The 16,843-nt window shown below is 37.4% G+C and overlaps 1 protein-coding gene across 4 annotated transcripts in view; it reads left to right on the plus strand.

Moving 5' to 3' along the window:
* Positions 1-16,843, plus strand: part of BRE (brain and reproductive organ-expressed (TNFRSF1A modulator)) — a 474,306-nt gene that overhangs the window by 179,121 nt on the left and 278,342 nt on the right. For all 4 annotated transcript variants that reach the window (XM_010840665.1, XM_010840664.1, XM_010840666.1 and 1 more), the window contains one exon: positions 10,724-10,798. In XM_010840665.1, coding sequence (XP_010838967.1) covers positions 10,724-10,798 — 75 coding nt within the window. The remainder of the gene's footprint in view (positions 1-10,723; positions 10,799-16,843) is intronic.

The raw sequence follows: 16,843 nt of genomic DNA on the forward strand, positions 1-16,843 counted from the left end.
TCAAGAGTCTTCTCCAACACCACAGTTCAAAAGCATCATTCTTCGGTGCTCAGCTTTCTTCACAGTCCAACTCTCACATCCATACATGACCACTGGAAAAACCATAGCCTTGACTAGACAAACCTTTGTTGGCAAAGTAATGTCTCTGCTTTTGAATATGCTATTTAGGTTGGTCATAACTTTCCTTCCCAGGAGTAAGCGTCTTTTAATTTCATGGCTGCAGTCACCACTTCCAGTGATTTTGGAGCCCAGAAAAATAAAGTCTGACACTGTTTCCACCGTTTCCCCATCTATTTCCCATGAAGTGATGGGACCAGATGCCATGATCTTCGTTTCTGAATGTTGAGTTTTAAGCCAACTTTTTCACTCTCCTCTTTCACCTTCATCAAGAGGCTTTTGAGTTCCTCTTCACTTTCTACCATAAGGGTGGTATCATCTACATATCTGAGGTTATTGATATTTCTCCCGGCAATCTTGATTCCAGCTTGTGTTTCTTCCAGTCCAGCGTTTCTCATGATGTATTCTGCATAGAAGTTAAATAAGCAGGGTGACAATGTACAGCCTTGACGCACTCCTTTTCCTATTTGGAACCAGTCTGTTGTTCTAGGTCCAGTTCTAACTGTTGCTTCCTGTCCTGCATATAGGTTTCTCAAGAGGCAGGTCAGGTGGTCTGGTAGTCCCATCTCTTGAAGAATTTTCCACAGTTTATTGTGATCCACACAGTCAAAGGCTTTGGCATAGTCAATAAAGCAAAAATAGATATTTTTCTGGAACTTTCTTGCTTGTTCGATGATCCAGTGGATGTTGGCAGTTTGATCTCTGGTTCCTCTGCCTTTTCTAAAACCAGCTTGAACATCTGGAAGTTCACGGTTCACGTATTGCTGAAGCCTGGCTTCGAGAATTTTGAGCATTACTTTACTAGCGTGTTAAATAATGTCAAATTGCCTAGAAGGATCAGAATAGCTGGAGGGTCTGGAAAAGGGTGACCCTTTCACTGCTGGCCATGATGATGGAGTAGATATTCTGGTGACACCATTCTGCCACATGGAGCAGGGGATACAAGGGGCTTCTCATCATCTCTGTTTAATTTATGCCACTTGGGAGTTAAAGTCTGATGGCATTTCACCTGTGGCAGGGATAAACTTGTGTTTGCGCCTTTGGAAAAATGTGTATCATGGTAGTGAAATCTATTAGAGTCACTTCTTATAACTGTCCAGGTTTGTTTGTTTTTGTTTTTAACCGCATGGAACTATTGGGAGTTGAACAGTATTTAAAATAATAGAACCAATGACAGGGGCTCTAAAATTTTTATTGTTTGTGTAATGGAATTTGCTATATTGGATTTTGACCTGTATGTCACTAAGAGTACTTAGGATCTTGTCACAACCGTTTATTTGTCAGGTTTTTACTTTATTTACTAAAAGTGGTTGTGTGCATGTATGGGTGTGTATGTTTGGGCCTAAATTTCTTTATATCTCAAGATGTTTAAATATGGTAGGTTTTTCAATCTTACTAATCTTTAAAAGGACCTTTATTATTATTATTTTTGGAGGCCTGGTGTGCTGCGATTCATGGGGTCGCAAAGAGTCAGACATGACTGAGCAACTGAACTGAACTGACTGATCAGTAGAAAATTCCAATTTTCCTTTAGCAGCAGGGCCCATCAAGTAGAAAAAACCTGGTTTTACAGAAACATATGAAGCACAGAGGAAATCCTTTGCCCGCACCTCGCAGAGCAACGTGTGAGGAAGGACTGGAATTGTGTCACCTCACTTGTATTTGTGATGCCACTTGTTGGTTCTGAAGTCTTGGGTGCCTTGCCACATTCTTGGTAGTACTTAGCTGTTGGGGGCACCCCTTGCACAGTTTCCTCAGCGTGAGGAGAACGTATGAGTATCTTCAAAGAACTGACTGAGTCCAGTTTTAAAAAGCTTCTCTCTACATATAAAAGGAAGAAGATCAAGAATCTCGTATTTGAAGTGTTCTGTAAGACAGGTCCTCAGACTTTTTTTTAGGGCTTTGGGGAAATGTATGTATAACTGTACCCTACCTCTCCCAAAGAGTTGCCTGGTTTTCAATTCTTTTTAATGAATTTGTGGTAACAGTAACTTTTTCATTGTAAAAACTGTGGAAATAGTGTTGATTAGATCAGGAGACACCTGAGCCAAGCAGAGTTCTTGCCTAGGAGTTTGGAGTTAGTTGTGAGAGTAAGATTGGTCTTGTTAGGAGTAGCTGGTCTGTAACATGTATATCTAGGACCTTTTTTCCCCTCAAATTATCTAGTCAAAAGAATCAGAAAGTGGTAAATAGAGAGTAAGATGAAGCACAGAGAGAGCAGAGATAAGAGACAGAAAGTCCTGGGGGCATTAGAGTTCTTTGAACTGAGGTTGGACTGCTTTTAAAATATTAGATTCCCTGAGATACTGCATATCTTTAAAATAAAGTATCTTTTATTTGCTCAGTTTAGTTTGAATTAGAATTCTCTCACCTGAAACTAAGAGTCCTAACTTAGTTACCTCCAATGCATCTTGTAAATATCTCCCTCCAAGCATCCCTTTGTAATATTTTGTCTGTCTGTCAAGATAGACTTTAAGCTCTGTGAATACAGAGACTGTATTTTGTTGATCTTAACATCTCTATTATCCAGCCTGGAACTTGGCATGGTGGGTGCTCAATAAATGCTTGTTGAATACATGAATGAGTATATGATTATAAGCATCTCATTATATATACTTCTAGTTTTATTTTTCAAATCTCTAAAATGTTTTTGAGTGGGTAATATATTCTAGTGTTCAGAAATCAAAATGTATATAGTAAAAGGTCTCCCTCCCATCATTGTCTTGTGTCCACCCAAATCAAACCTCCTTCCTTTCTTTTTCCTACCCCAAAAAGCGCTGGTGTAGCTTTTATCTAGTGTAGTTTTTCAGGGTTTCTTTATGCACATATAAGCAAATACAAATACACACATACACATATATACATACATATATGCATGTGTGCATGCACAGTTGCTTCAGTCATGTCTGACTTTGTGCGACCCTATGGACTAGCCTGCCAGGCTCCTCTGTCCATGGGGTTCTCCAGGAAGGAATACTGGCATGGGTTTCTTTGCCTTCCTCCTGGGGATCTTCCTGATCCAAGGATCAAACTTGCATCTCTCCTGTCTCCTGCATTGGCAGATGGGCTGTTTACCACTAGTGCCACCTGGGAAGCCCCTATATACATAGATATTCCACCTTTTTATGCAAATAGTAACATATATTACATACCCTGTTTTGCAGCTTACTTCTGACTTTATATAGCTCAGATCTTTTTTCCATATAAGCATTCCTTTAAAAAAATGATTGTATATTACTACACTGAATAATTGAACTGTAATTTATTTAATATGAATTTATTGTTGGGCATTAAAGTTGTTTTAAATCTTTCACTGTTACAAATAACACTGTGGTAAATAATCTTGTACATCTGACTTTGCCTGTGTTCCAGTATGTCTATAAGATAAATAACTAGAAATGGAATTGCTGGATTAAAGATTATATGTGTTTATAATTTTATCACCAGAATGCCCTCAGAATGTTTATACCAATTTATTAACCCAGCAGCAACATATGAGAGTGGTTGTTTCTCCACAGCATTGCCAGTTGTAAATTAAGCATATTTGCAGATTTCTGTCATGTTCCACTTTGCATAATGGCCAGGGAGCTCCTGTTAGACTAACTCATCCACAGATACAAAGCCATGTGCCTTAAGGCACTGGAGAGTGATCAAAAGCAGGCAGATATTAGATGGGAGGTTGATACTTAGAAGGGAAAGCAGAGCTTATGGGATAAAATCTAAACATCTAATATGTGTGAAAGAAAGCAGGCAAATAATTTGATTAAGTAATGCCCAGATATTTTCAAATAGAATGGAAGACATGCATTTACAGATTTAAGAATCTCAGCACACCCCAAACAAGACAAATGCAGGGAAAAAACAAGGCACGTCATAGTCAAAATACTGAAAATCAGACATAAAGAGAAAATCTTAAACCACCACAGAAAAGAACACTTTACATATAGGTGAAAGTTATTTGTGTCACCACTAACTTTTCATCAAAAACAGTGGAGATCAGAAGACAGTGCAGTGCTATCTTTAAAGTGCTGATAGATTTCTCCCAGTCTGTTTGGTGAAAAATGATACTCAATTTAGTTTTAATTTGTATTTCTTTTGATATGAATGAGGTTAAGCATATTTTCATATGCTTAAGAGTCTCTTGTATTTCTTTTCTGTTTATCCTTTCTTTTTGTTCTCTTGGGTTTTTAATCTCTTCATTAAGAGCATTGTTGTTTGTGATGGAGTTGCAAATATACTTTCCTCAGTTTGCCAGTTGTCTTTTAACTTTGTTGATGGTGGTTTTTGTCATCCAAGCAATTTTTATGATCAGGTAGTCCAGTTTGTCTATCTTTTCTTTTGTGGCTTTTGAATTATAAAGTCATTCCCTGCTGCCAGCTTGTATAAAGACAGTTGTCAGTGTTTTCTTCTATATGGTTTCAGTTTTTACACTGAAATCCTTAGTCCACTTGGAGTTTTTCCTTATATATGATGTGAAATATGGGTCTAAGTCTTATTTATTTCTAGATGACTACCCAGTTGTCCCACATTATCAGCTAGGCACTAAATCTTCTGGACTGGTTTCCTGTCCCATTAGTATGTCTGCTGATGTAACAGCAGACTATCCTGCTATAATTACTTTGTTTTTATATGATGCTTTGCTGTTTGGTATAGCTAGCCTCCTTTCATTGCTTTTCCTTTCATTGCTTTTCTTCTTCACAGTTTTCCTGGCTGGTATTTAGTCTTTTATTCAGAATAGAAGACGTTTATCAGTTCCTGGCTGGTATTGATTGTTTATTTTTCCACACGGTCTTTTGACTCAGCTTTTTAAAGTTCCCTCAAGTAATGAGCCCCAAAGCCTGGACAGGGGCTTCAGGCCAGGTCTTCCTGAATATGCTCTCAGAGCTCTCTGCCCTTTTATGGATATTATTTTTTGGGGATTTTAAATTATGGGAGTATTATTTTATTTTGGATTAATGACTGACTCACTCACTAGAATATAAGCTCCAGGAGGGCAGGAATCATGTTTCTTTTACTCACTGTATTTGTAGTGCCTCATATAAGGCCTGGCACATGTGAGGCTCTTAATCCACAGTAATGAATAGGTGAATGACTTTTGAATCTTGAGGTTGAGTTTTGACTCTCTCTTACACTCTCAATGACTTCAGGCAGGTTTCTTGACTGTTCTAAGCCTCAGTTTTCTCATTTCTAAAGTCGATGTAAATGAATTATTCCTACTGAACTGGGCTTTGGGAATAACTAAATGATATATCTTAGAAAACATTTTTGTGAAGTGTGAGATGTTCTAATTAGACTAACTTTGGCTTTCCTTCTCACCTGTGGTAGATAATTATGCATTTAACAAGGAACAGTCTCTAGATTTAGGCTGTTGGTTCTGAGTCCATTTGAAGATTCATCTACCAAGCTGTCACACAGCTGAAGTTAGTCACTCTTGAGTATTTCTTAGCTTTTAGCCACCTAAGCATTAAGACAGTCAATTTCAGATAACAGCTTGTTTGTTGACAGCAGACTGTCTCTAAGAAAGGAAATACAATTTCACTTTGCAGAGCAACCTTGTTTTGGAATCTATTCTGCACAAGATGTCTACCTGCCACTTCTGAAAGGAAAAGAGAACTATGACGCAGCTGCTGTTACCAGAAGAAAAGCTTAGACCTAATAAACTGCCAAAACTCAGCGTTGTTAGTTTAAGTTACTTGCCAATGTACTATAACTTGAAGGAAAGGGAGGATGTGCATTTTTATTGCTAATGCTGGGGAGATTGCCATAAAGCAGTTGGCAGAACGGCTGACATTTTAACGGTCGTAGGTCAGATCATCTTCTGCGTCTATCGAAGAGAAGATTTGACCAAGGATTGACAAAAAGGAAATCAGATGATTCTGTTGACTTGGCTACAAGTAAATGTCTCCTTTTCGGCTTACAGGAAAGATTGCTATGGAAGCAGTCTTTGATGTTGCAACAGAGTGGCTGTAAATTGCTTGAATATAACTCTTGGAACTTCAAATATAAAAACACAGGAAGAGTCACTGTCTGAGGTCGAACTTGAGGAGTTTTCACTTGTGTTATGCTCCTCATGTAATGTTTGGGGCTCAAATTTTACATAAGATATGTTTTCAATCACTGTTTACTCAGTTTCCCAAAAAAGGGTTCACTTACAGGTTGCAAGGAAAATCCGTGGCAACTGAAAACTGAATTCTAGAACCTTAGTCTCCAACGTTTCTGACGCTATTAGAAACAAGTGCAAAATTTTCTTTGTTCTCTCAAAGGCAAAATAAAGAATGTATAGTAGGCTTGAAAGTTAGAGATCATAAAGCACTTTTTATGGTTTCCAAAAAGTTCAAATTCTTTACACACTCTTAAGGTTTTTTTTATTATTAATTTAGTTATGTAAATCAGCCCTTTTCTGATAAATAATATTAATCCTGAGATCAACATTTCTTTTATTGTGAATTTAGCTGTATAAATCAGTCTTTTGCCACCAAACATAAATTTATATTAGTTCTAGGATCAACATTTTGAGAAGGGATAAAATAGGGATCGTCTGAGCATTTTAAAAAGAATGTTGGGCAAAAATAGCCAGTAGAATAAAAATACATTGTGCAAGCTAAAATAGGGCAAAAGAGCTAAAATGCAGCCCATGGACTAAAATAACTGGCAGTTCAAATGAGTCCAAGGGCTAAATATGTGAATATCTTCCGATTACCTTATATATAGAAGAGTTTTTAATTTTTTAAATTGCACATTTCACTTCTTTTGTTGTTGTTTTCAAAAATACTGTAAGAGCCATTGAGTTTAATAAACTAAAAGATCGGAGTTTGTTAACATTTTAACCTACAGGTTGACATTTTTAGGCTAGTAGGTAGAAATGGCTATTTATTGATTGGTAGGGAGTTTATCTAGTAGGCATTTAATGTTCACTCTTTTTATGAGTGAGTCTTGCACAGCCTACAGGGGTTTAGCAGTGGTGCACACTGGGAAAGTTTCTAGGAGACCTGAGATCAGTGTTAGTGCTTATTTGTGCCAGAGACACTGACCTTGTTGCTGTTTCTTGAACATCCAGGTGGACTCCTGCATCAAGCCTTTTTACGCTTGTTCTCTTTACCTGAGATATTTCCGCCATGTTTCATATGGTTTACTTCCTCACCTCTTTCACATCTTTGATCAGTTGTTACCTTGTCAGATGCCTCTATGAAGAAGCTAAATCACTACCATCTGAGACTTTTGAGCCAAGGAGAAACGTAATCTGACGAACATTGAACGATCTGTCTTCCTGTGGTGATGGGAATCAGTTGCACGTGAGCGATGGCTGAAGCGTTTAGGTGTGGTTGCAGTCATCTGGGCTGGAGATAACAATGGCTCAGGTCAGATGGCTGTGGAGGTGGTGGAATGTGGCTGGACTGAGGATATAAACTGACAGTAGAGTCAGCAGGATTTGCTGCCACTTGGAATGTGGACGCAAGAGAAACATAAGAGTCAAGAGTGATGCTGAAGTTTTTTGGCTTGATAGAATGAAATCGCCATTCTCTGAAACGAGGAATGAATATCAAAGGGAAAGTACAAAATCAAGATTTGGGTTTTTGTTGTCATAGCTGGATAAATGAAACTTGAAGTAGAAAAATATCTGAGATGGAGATAAAATATTTGAGAGTCATCCCGGCATAACATCAGGAACCTGGATGAAGTAACCTGGTCACCTGGGGAGTGTAAAGAAAAGAGGTCTTGGGAAGAAGTGCTGGTACACAACAGTATTAAGAGGTTAGGGAGACCAGAGCGAGGGCCAGTGAAATAAAAAGCTCAGAGAGACTGGCTCTTGGAAATCAGGTAGAGAAGTTTCCAGGAAAAGAGTGATGAGCTATGCTGGAATGCTGCTGATAGAACAGCAAGAAGATAAAGACTGAGAAAGGACATTAGAGTTGGCAATGGTGTGGTCACTGGTGACCTTCGTGAGCTGTTTTGGGAGAGGGATGTGGTGGCAGGGCTGACTTAAGAGGCTTTTGGAGAGAAAAATAAAAGAGAAAATGTAGACATCAAATATAGACTAATCTCTAGAGAAGATAATTTTGTATAGTAGAACAGAGAAATGAGATGGGACCTGAAGAGGGTATGAAGTCAAGAAAGACCTTTCAAATGATGTTTGCACGCTGATGGGAGTGAGTGGATAAAGAGGAAAAAATAGAGTTTACAGAAGATGGAAAAGGGGGACATTGCTGGGAACCTGTATTCTTTGATGAGTCTTCCTCCCTCTATAGCCTTGTATGCATCACTCACGGGAGACTTTTCTGTTCTTTCCAAAATCTCACTGGGCTGGATTACCCTCTTATGTGTTAGTTGCTCCGTCATGTCCAATTCTGCGACCCCATGGACTGTAGCCTGCTAGGCTCCTCCATCCATGGAATTCTGCAGGCAAGAATACTGGAATGGGTTGCCATTTCCTTCTCCTGGGGATCTTCCCGACCCAGCAGGGATGGAACCCAGGTCTCCTGCATTGCTGGCAGACTCTTTACCCTCTGAGCCTACAGAAAAGTCCCATATTCCCCTCTTATAAGTTCCTGTATAATTCTGTTTCTCCCATACATACCCCTTTCAAAGTATGACCTCCTGTACTTACACTTCACGGGGTATGTTAGTCCTCTAGCAGCTTCAGTTCAGTTCAGTTCAGTCGCTCAGTCATGTCCGACTCTTTGTGACCCCATGAATCGCAGCACGCCAGGCCTCCCTGTCCATCACCAACTCCCAGAGTTCACTCAGACTCACGACTAAAACCACACTTTCTAATAATCTGGGACTATAACAGAAGATAAGAATTTTATCAGGCTCTTTCACAAACCTTCTCCTCCTGTCCATCATGACGAAGTGTTTATAGATCCTTAAGTGGCTCTCAACTGTTCTCTTAAGTGTTCGGTTGTTAGTAGCCTGTGCGACTGGGGTTCCATACTGTGTCAAAGATGATTCTGAGGTTTCTGGCTTGAGAGACCAGAAGAATCAAATTAGTATTTACTGAAAAGAGGAATAAATATCAAAGGAAGAGCACAGCTGCTGAGCCCTAAGGAGTAGCATCATTTCTCACCATTGGCATTCCTGGTGGCATGATGACTTCTGGGACCTCAGCATTGATTCTGGCCATTTGGTTCTCTGTTTTCTGCCTTTTCTGTCATGGGATTAGGCTTGTGGGGTTGAAGAAGTACTCTGTCCTTAGCCAGAGGTTGATGTTAGTGAAAAAATGTTGCATGCAGTAAAACAAACAACACACAACTATGTGGATGGTAGCTATCATTTTTATCTTTTGAGCTCAAGGTTTATATTTCTGTTTGCATTTTCAAGGTTTTAGGTCACAGTTAGGGCCAGGACCTTGAAGCCAGTCACTTGGGTGTTTGTAGAAAGGAGTGGTGACTCTTGTGAAATCTTATGTAAGAGGTGTGCATACATCCTTAAGTGTGTTCATCCACCCATCCATAAAAAATGTTTATAAATGCTTGCTACATTTAAAGATGTGTTAGGGAGTTTGAAGTGCTTGTTTTGTCAGGAGGGAAGAGGTAGAGATTCAGGGAGCTCTTTAGAGGTCATAATGTGAAAAAGGCAGAGACCACTCTTTAGAGTAGTTCTAGCTCATCCCGAGAGTTCTTTGTTCAAACAGCACATCGTAAGAAAACCTATGGTATCATAAGGAAATCCCAAGCTGCACTGCAGGCTTGCTGTCAGAGAGGCTGAAAGACCTAGACCCTCCTACCTCAGCACCCCTCTTTGTTGCCTTTGCAGAAGTTTCTTTGAACTCTGAGGTGTCTGCATAGCACAGGTGGAAAAACCCCTCCTTCTAGACCATGACAGAGTTGTTTCTCTCTTTTTTTTTTAATGTCATTCCTTAGTCTTTCCCATCATAAAAAATACAATAAATTATGATGATTTCCCATTTTAAATTGAGAGGGAAACTTTTACATGAGTTTTCTGTTTTAGAAAAAAAATAGAAGTTATTATTTAACTTGGTTAAATGTTTTAAATCACAAAACCTCTGTACATCTTTCCTATAGAGACTAGTTCATAGAACTGCTGAAAAATTTTAGTTGATGATGATGGTATTAACAGATCATCAGGAGTTTAGAGTCTTATTTGGGGTACCTGCTGATATACTCCTTTATATACGTGGATAGAAGTTTGACTTTTGTTCTTACTTCCAGATGTAGTATAAAGGATGGTGATTTATGTCAGTAGCCCATGGGTTATAAGTGAAATGGTGTGAATGCTTTAGTAAAATCAGGTGAATCGAATGGGCAGGTCTGTGCCTATTGTTTGGATTTTAAAAAAATCACACATTCATGTATTCTTTTGATACTGTTAAAAAACAGAAAGGTAGTACTACTGCATTATAATTCTAGTGCACATTTAAAATGCAGATTAAAAATTCTAATTGTATTTTTTAGTAACTAATAATTTAATAATGCTTTTTGATCCTCCCCTGCTTTTCCAACTTTCTTTTCTTGCTTGATGTTAGGAAACCCAAATTGAAGATGCCTACAGTTCAAATAGGTTGAACTTGTGGCCTTGGCTGTAATTGTCACTTCATAATCTATTTTTTATTTTAATCTTATTATTAAACCTTTTTTATTTCTTGCAGACTGGTGAATTTTCAGCTCGTTTCCTTTTGAAGTTGCCAGTGGATTTCAGCAATATTCCCACGTACCTGCTCAAGGTAAAAATGTATGATTATCGCTCTGAGAATGCAGTTGAGCTTTTTAAGTCATTATTTAACTTTGAATATCTGTATAGTTTGCCAACATTTTGTTTAGATGATGAATTCTCTTAAAAGTTTTATTGCATGAAGATCTAGTGAGTTAGTTACCTAACAGCTAAAATCGTAGCCCTAAAAAGTAATTTCAAAATGGACTTTCCTTATAAGATAAAATTAGTATAAACAAATTAAGCCTTGGGAAAAAGACTGCCTTTAGTTAATGATCTTTTGGGGATGAAAGACTCTTAAAAATTACCTTAATATTCATTTTGTCTTTAAGTAGGATTGCATATTAACTATTTTGTATTACAGGGCATTTCATTCTCTTTATTTATGTTAACACTTGATCTCAGGCATCTTCAAAGTTGGACTGCCCTAGAGAGATCTATAACTGAATTAGGTCAGTGTATATGGTACTTTAAAATACAGCGAGGGCAGGGGATGGCTTGGGAGCCGCTGCTTTGGGAAGGGGTCTGCAAAATGCTTTGTAGAGGAGAGGTGGAACCCAAATCCACACGAGGCTGTGATTGTTGTTGTTTAGTAGCTCAGTCGTATCTGACTCTCTGTGACCCCATGCACTGTAACCCACCGGAGTACTCTGTCCATGGGATTCTCCAGGCAAGAATACTGGGGTGGGTTGCCATTTCTTTCTCCAGGGGATCTTCCCAACCCACGCATCGAACTTGGGTCTCCTGCATTGGCAGGTGGATTCTTTACCACTGAGCCACCAGGGAAGTCAGGTGAAAGAAACTAAATGGACCAGTGAAATGGCAAGTTCTGAACAGGAACTCTTGAGACAGGGGCCTAAGTTTATCATGGATGTGGTTTTGGGTATCGCCTCAGCCACTTTTAGCCTGTGGTGATAATAGCTTTGCTGTAATGTAAGAAAAATTTCTGCCTTCCAAATTTGATGTTATTCAGAGAGTTAATCATATTTACAGTCTAGAGAGAAGACAAAATCCTCGTGCAAGTATTCCTGTGTATTATTGTAGTCATAAATAACATGAGATTATTCCTGATAGTGATTGGAATTAAAGTATAGTCTGATAGAATATAAACTGTAGACCATAGGAAAAATTAGGGCTTTTTTTTTTTTTTAGCATTCTACCCATGGGATTTATTAGTTTTTTCCCCCCTAAGTAAAACATGGGATTTTTGTGCCTCATTAAATTTTCATTTTTTATTTCTAGTTGACTGTTTTCCCACTCTGTATCCAAGAGTTGTGAAATCCAAGTGAGAATGAAAGTTAGCAATTTATATTAGTTTCTCAATACTTCTGTTGTGGAAAATATACATATTAGACCTGTAATTACCAAGCATAATTAATTTGGTTTCAACAGTTACTGTGCTCTATTAGAATAACAAAGTCTCCTTGGAGACTCTTACGTAACAGACTCACTGACTTCCATATGTCCAGTTAAAACTCTATTTCTGCTCATTTAAAACAAAATTTAATAGTATATGAGAGGATTATTATTCACATAGTCACTTTAATCCTTAGTGTATAGTTACAGTGTCTTTGCTTTGATCTGTTGGGCCTTATCAGTTTGAATGGTTATCCTGTTTATTTGAACTTTGTGTTGCCTCTGCTCATGTTCTTGAAGGTCAAATGAAAAAAAAAACCCACTTCTTGGATCATAATCTATGTAATTTTTTTCCCTCTTCAAAATCAAATTTCTGTATTTTCTGTTCTAAGAATTCTATCTTCAGATTGTTATGCCCTTACTTTCCTTGCCAGTCAGATAGGAAAAAGGTAGAACCTATTTGGCAAAATTGGAAAGTGGTTTTTTTTTCCTCTCCCAAAGTACAATGAAGTACTTTTTCTACTCTAAGTAAAAGACCTACCTTGCAACACTAATATCTTTCTGGATCTTTTAGTTCCTGCAAAGAGAGTAAAACAACAGGACAAAAAATATCAGTATAGGCAGGTTCATTTTTCGCCATACCCTCTCCAGCATTTATTATTTGTAGACTTTTTGACGATGGCCATTCTGATTGATGTGAGGTTATATATTATTTTAGTTTTGACTTATATTTCTCTAATAGTTAGCAGTGTTGAGCATCTTGTCATGTACCTGTTGGCCATCTGTTTGTGTTCTTTGGAGAAATGTCTATTTAGATCTTCTGCCCCTTCTATTTAGGTCTTTTTTATTTGATTTTTTTATTGAGTTGTATGAGCTATTTATATGGGTTTTTTTTATATTGGGTTATATGAGCTGTTTGTATATTTTGGATATTAACCCCTTATTGGTTATATCATTTGAAAATATTTTCTCCCGTGTAGTTGATTGCCTTTTCATTTTGCCGATGGTTTCCTTTGCTGTACATAAGCTTTAAGTTGAATTAGGTCCTGTTGATTTATTTTTCCTTTTGTTTTCTTTGCCTTAGGAGACAGATCCAAAAAGTATTGCTGTGATTTATGTCAAAGAGTGTTCTGCTTATGTTTTCTTGTAGGAGTTTCATGATTTCAGAGCTTACATTTAGGTCTTTACTTCATTTTGAGTTTATTTTTGTATATGATGTGAGAAAATGTTCATGTTTCATTCTTTTACAAGTAGCGTCCAATTTTCCGGGAGAAGGCAATGGCACCCCACTCCAGTACTCTTGCCTGGAAAATCCCATGGATGGAGGAGCCTGCTAGGCTGCAGTCCATGGGGTCGCTAAGAGTCAGACATGACTGAGTGACTTCACTTTCACTTTCCACTTTCATGCATTGGAGAAGGAAATGGCAACCCACTCCAGTGTTCCTGCCTGGAGAATCCCATGGACGGAGAAGCCTGGTAGTCTGCAGTCCATGGGGTCTCACAGAGTCAGACACGACTGAAGCGACTTAGCAGCAGCAGTAGGAGTCCAATTTTCCAAGCACAGTTTATTAAAGAGACTGTCTTTTCTTCATTGTATATTCTTGCCTCCTTTGTCATAGATTAATTGACCATAAGTATGTGGGTTTATTTCTGGACTTTGTTCTGTTCCATTGATCTATATGTCTGTTTTTATGTCAGTACCATACTATTTTGATTACTGTAGATTTGTAGTATAGTCTGAAGTCAGGGCATGTGATCCCTCCAGCTTTGTCCCTCTTTCTCAAGATTCTTTTGGCTACTTGGGGTCTTTTGTGTTTTCATACAAATTTTAGAATTCTTTGTTCTAGTTCTGTGGGAAAATGCCATTGATATTTTGATGGGGGTTGTAGTGAATCTGTAGGTTGCCTTGTGTTGTATGATCGAGAATTAATGATATTAATTCTTCCAGTGTATGAACATTTTATATCTTTCCATCTGTTGTGTCGTCTTCAGTGTCTTTCATCAGTGACTTATAGTTTTCTGAATAAAGGTGTTTTACTTCCTTAGGTAAGTTTATACCGAGTTATCTTATTTTTATGGATGTGATTATAAATGCAATTGTTTTCTTGATTTCTTTTTCTGGTAGTTCTTTGTTAGTGTGTAGATATGCAATGGATTTCTGTACATGAATTTTGTGTTCTGCATCTTTAGTGAATTCATTGATGAGCTCTAGTAGTCTTTTTCTGGAATCTTTGGGATTTTCTACGTATATTATCATGTCATCTGCAAACAGTGACAATTTTACTTCTTCCCAATTTGGATTCCTTTTATTTCTTTTTCTTAGCTGATTGCTATGACTAGGACTTCCAGTACTGTGTTGAATAAAGGTGGTAAGAGTGGGATGCTATCATTCTTTTATATAGTAGGGGGAAAGAGATAATAGCATGATCATTTAAAAAGTTTGTGTATGATAGTCACATTTTGTGACTTGTCATCGGAAGACTGAATGTTAGTAAATTTGCAGTTTTAAAATTCCTCACTCTTCTTACCTTCCCTTCGGAAGAGGGGAGGGTTTTGCATTCTGTGCAGCCAGAAAAAGGATTAGGCTGATTAATCTCCCTGGATTTTTTTTTCCTTTGGATGAATACTTGCTTTGTCCTTTATTATGCAGAATTTTTTGAAAGTCCATTTAATTTTACATATTTGCTAGGAAGGAAACTGATAACTTCCTCCAAATAGTTTCTTTTTAAAAATATAGCAAGCTTGTTAGGGTGATATGTAATATATTGATTGTAGTTGTTTCTCAGAAAGCATAAGATACCAAATATTAAAAAACCCACTGACCCTGGTAAATGAATATAAATTCAATGAATTTTTATTTAGTGAAAATAAATTTTATCCTTATAAAATTTTTTTCTCTGAACCATTCATTAGATGATGCTTCAAAGTTTGAAACTTTTTAGTTTATGAAATTTTTTGGATCTAATAAAGTCACACTTAATAAGCAGCTTTTATAAATAGAGACTGCTTTAATTCACTCCTGTGAAATCTGGTCTTAAAACAGTTGTCTGGTGCTTGAAAGACCATAAAAAATTCCCAGGAAACCCTCATCTTATCTGAAAGGAATAGTTTCTGTCTAATCAAATAGGAGTAGGCATACCTTTATAAAAGCAGGAATGTGTACCTGGAAGAAAGTGCCATAAAAGTAGGGTGCTGTTTATTCCAGTAATAATTCTGATTTATCATTGCTAAAATTGAGCCAAATTTGCATTTGAGACTTAATCATGTGGAAAGTAGTGAGATGGTCTAGAAATAGCCTGCAGGATATTTCCCTTTATTCCTTCATTAAGTAGGAGACAAATGACTGCTTTTAGTTCATTGTCCTTGTCCCACCTCCCTTCTGTAGAGAATCCGGGCTTAGAGAAAAGCATACTCTAGATCAGGGGCTCTAGATGTCTGCACTAGAGGGCACGATAGTAAAATTTTAGGCTTGCAGGCCATGTGGTCTCCATCACCACTACTTAACTCTGTTGTCACAGCATGAAAGCAGCTATGACAGTAGCTAAATGAATGATTATGTCTGGGTCCCAATAAAACTTTATTTACAAGAAACCAGACATTAGATTGGCTTTAGACTGTGGGCAGTTGTTTGCCAGTCCCCTTTCCTAAATTGTAGGATGAAAAGTGGGAGAAATATTGTTTCACAGTATCATCGTAGAAAGATGAGAAAAAAAAGATTTGGTTCACAGAGTTCAAGTTGTTTTTTAATACTGTGGTCTGTTTGTTTTTATTTAACTAGTACCTTGAGCTTGGTTGTAGTCTCCCTCCCTCTTTTCTTTTTCCTCTCTTCCTTTCCTTCCTTATTTTCTTCCTTCCTTTATTGCACCTTCTCTCTTATATTTAAACAGTCTGTTAGCAGCATATAATTTACTAAGTTCTCTTCCAAGTCTTAGTTCCCCTAACTGTTAAAATGTGGTCAGGCTATTGCATACCATATTGGGTTGTTGGGAATATCAGTGAGATGATGAAGATGGTAGTACTTAATACACTTCTGAGCTTGGAGTAAGTGCAGAATAGAAATGGTTTTGATTTTATTTAGTCATTAATTTATATTTCAAAGTATTGAACTTATTGTGTTCTAGGAAGAAAGTAAGCACTTCATTGAGATTAAGATAGAGTTATAGTTACTGCTTCTTTTTTCTTCTGTCCTTATTTTCCCACCATCTAGAATACAAAACCCAAATTTTCACTTGCCAAACCCAAATTTTCACTTGCCCCAAATTTTTGTATATAATTTATGGTAATCTGAACATAGTATTTTTCCCTACAGAAAATGAAGAATAGTCACAGGCAGCTTCTGTGAAATTTCTCCTTTTGGTTTTGTTTTATTTTACTGTTTTCTTTTGCTCTTATTTTTTTATGGTATGCTTTTGTTTTTTCCTCTAAATTATAATTTTATAGTGGAGCTGTGTCTCAGATCACTATTAGTTGACTAGCTTTGTTGCCTTGTCCCCTTATATCTTGTTAGTTCTTCAAGTAGAGTGTATTCTATTACATACAATGCTTTAGTATCATGAATTAGTTCATACATGATTGATAAATAGTGGAAGTATATCAGTATAAGGCAAAAATTGCCATGGTTTATAGTTAATAGGTTGACCACCAAATAACAGCTGAATGAAAGTTCACTAGTGCAGATAAATTTAGCAAGCTGTGAAGGGTT

Source organism: Bison bison, unplaced genomic scaffold, assembly GCF_000754665.1.
Source record: "Bison bison bison isolate TAMUID 2011002044 unplaced genomic scaffold, Bison_UMD1.0 scf7180017864145, whole genome shotgun sequence".
NCBI classification, from domain to species: Eukaryota; Metazoa; Chordata; class Mammalia; order Artiodactyla; family Bovidae; genus Bison; species Bison bison.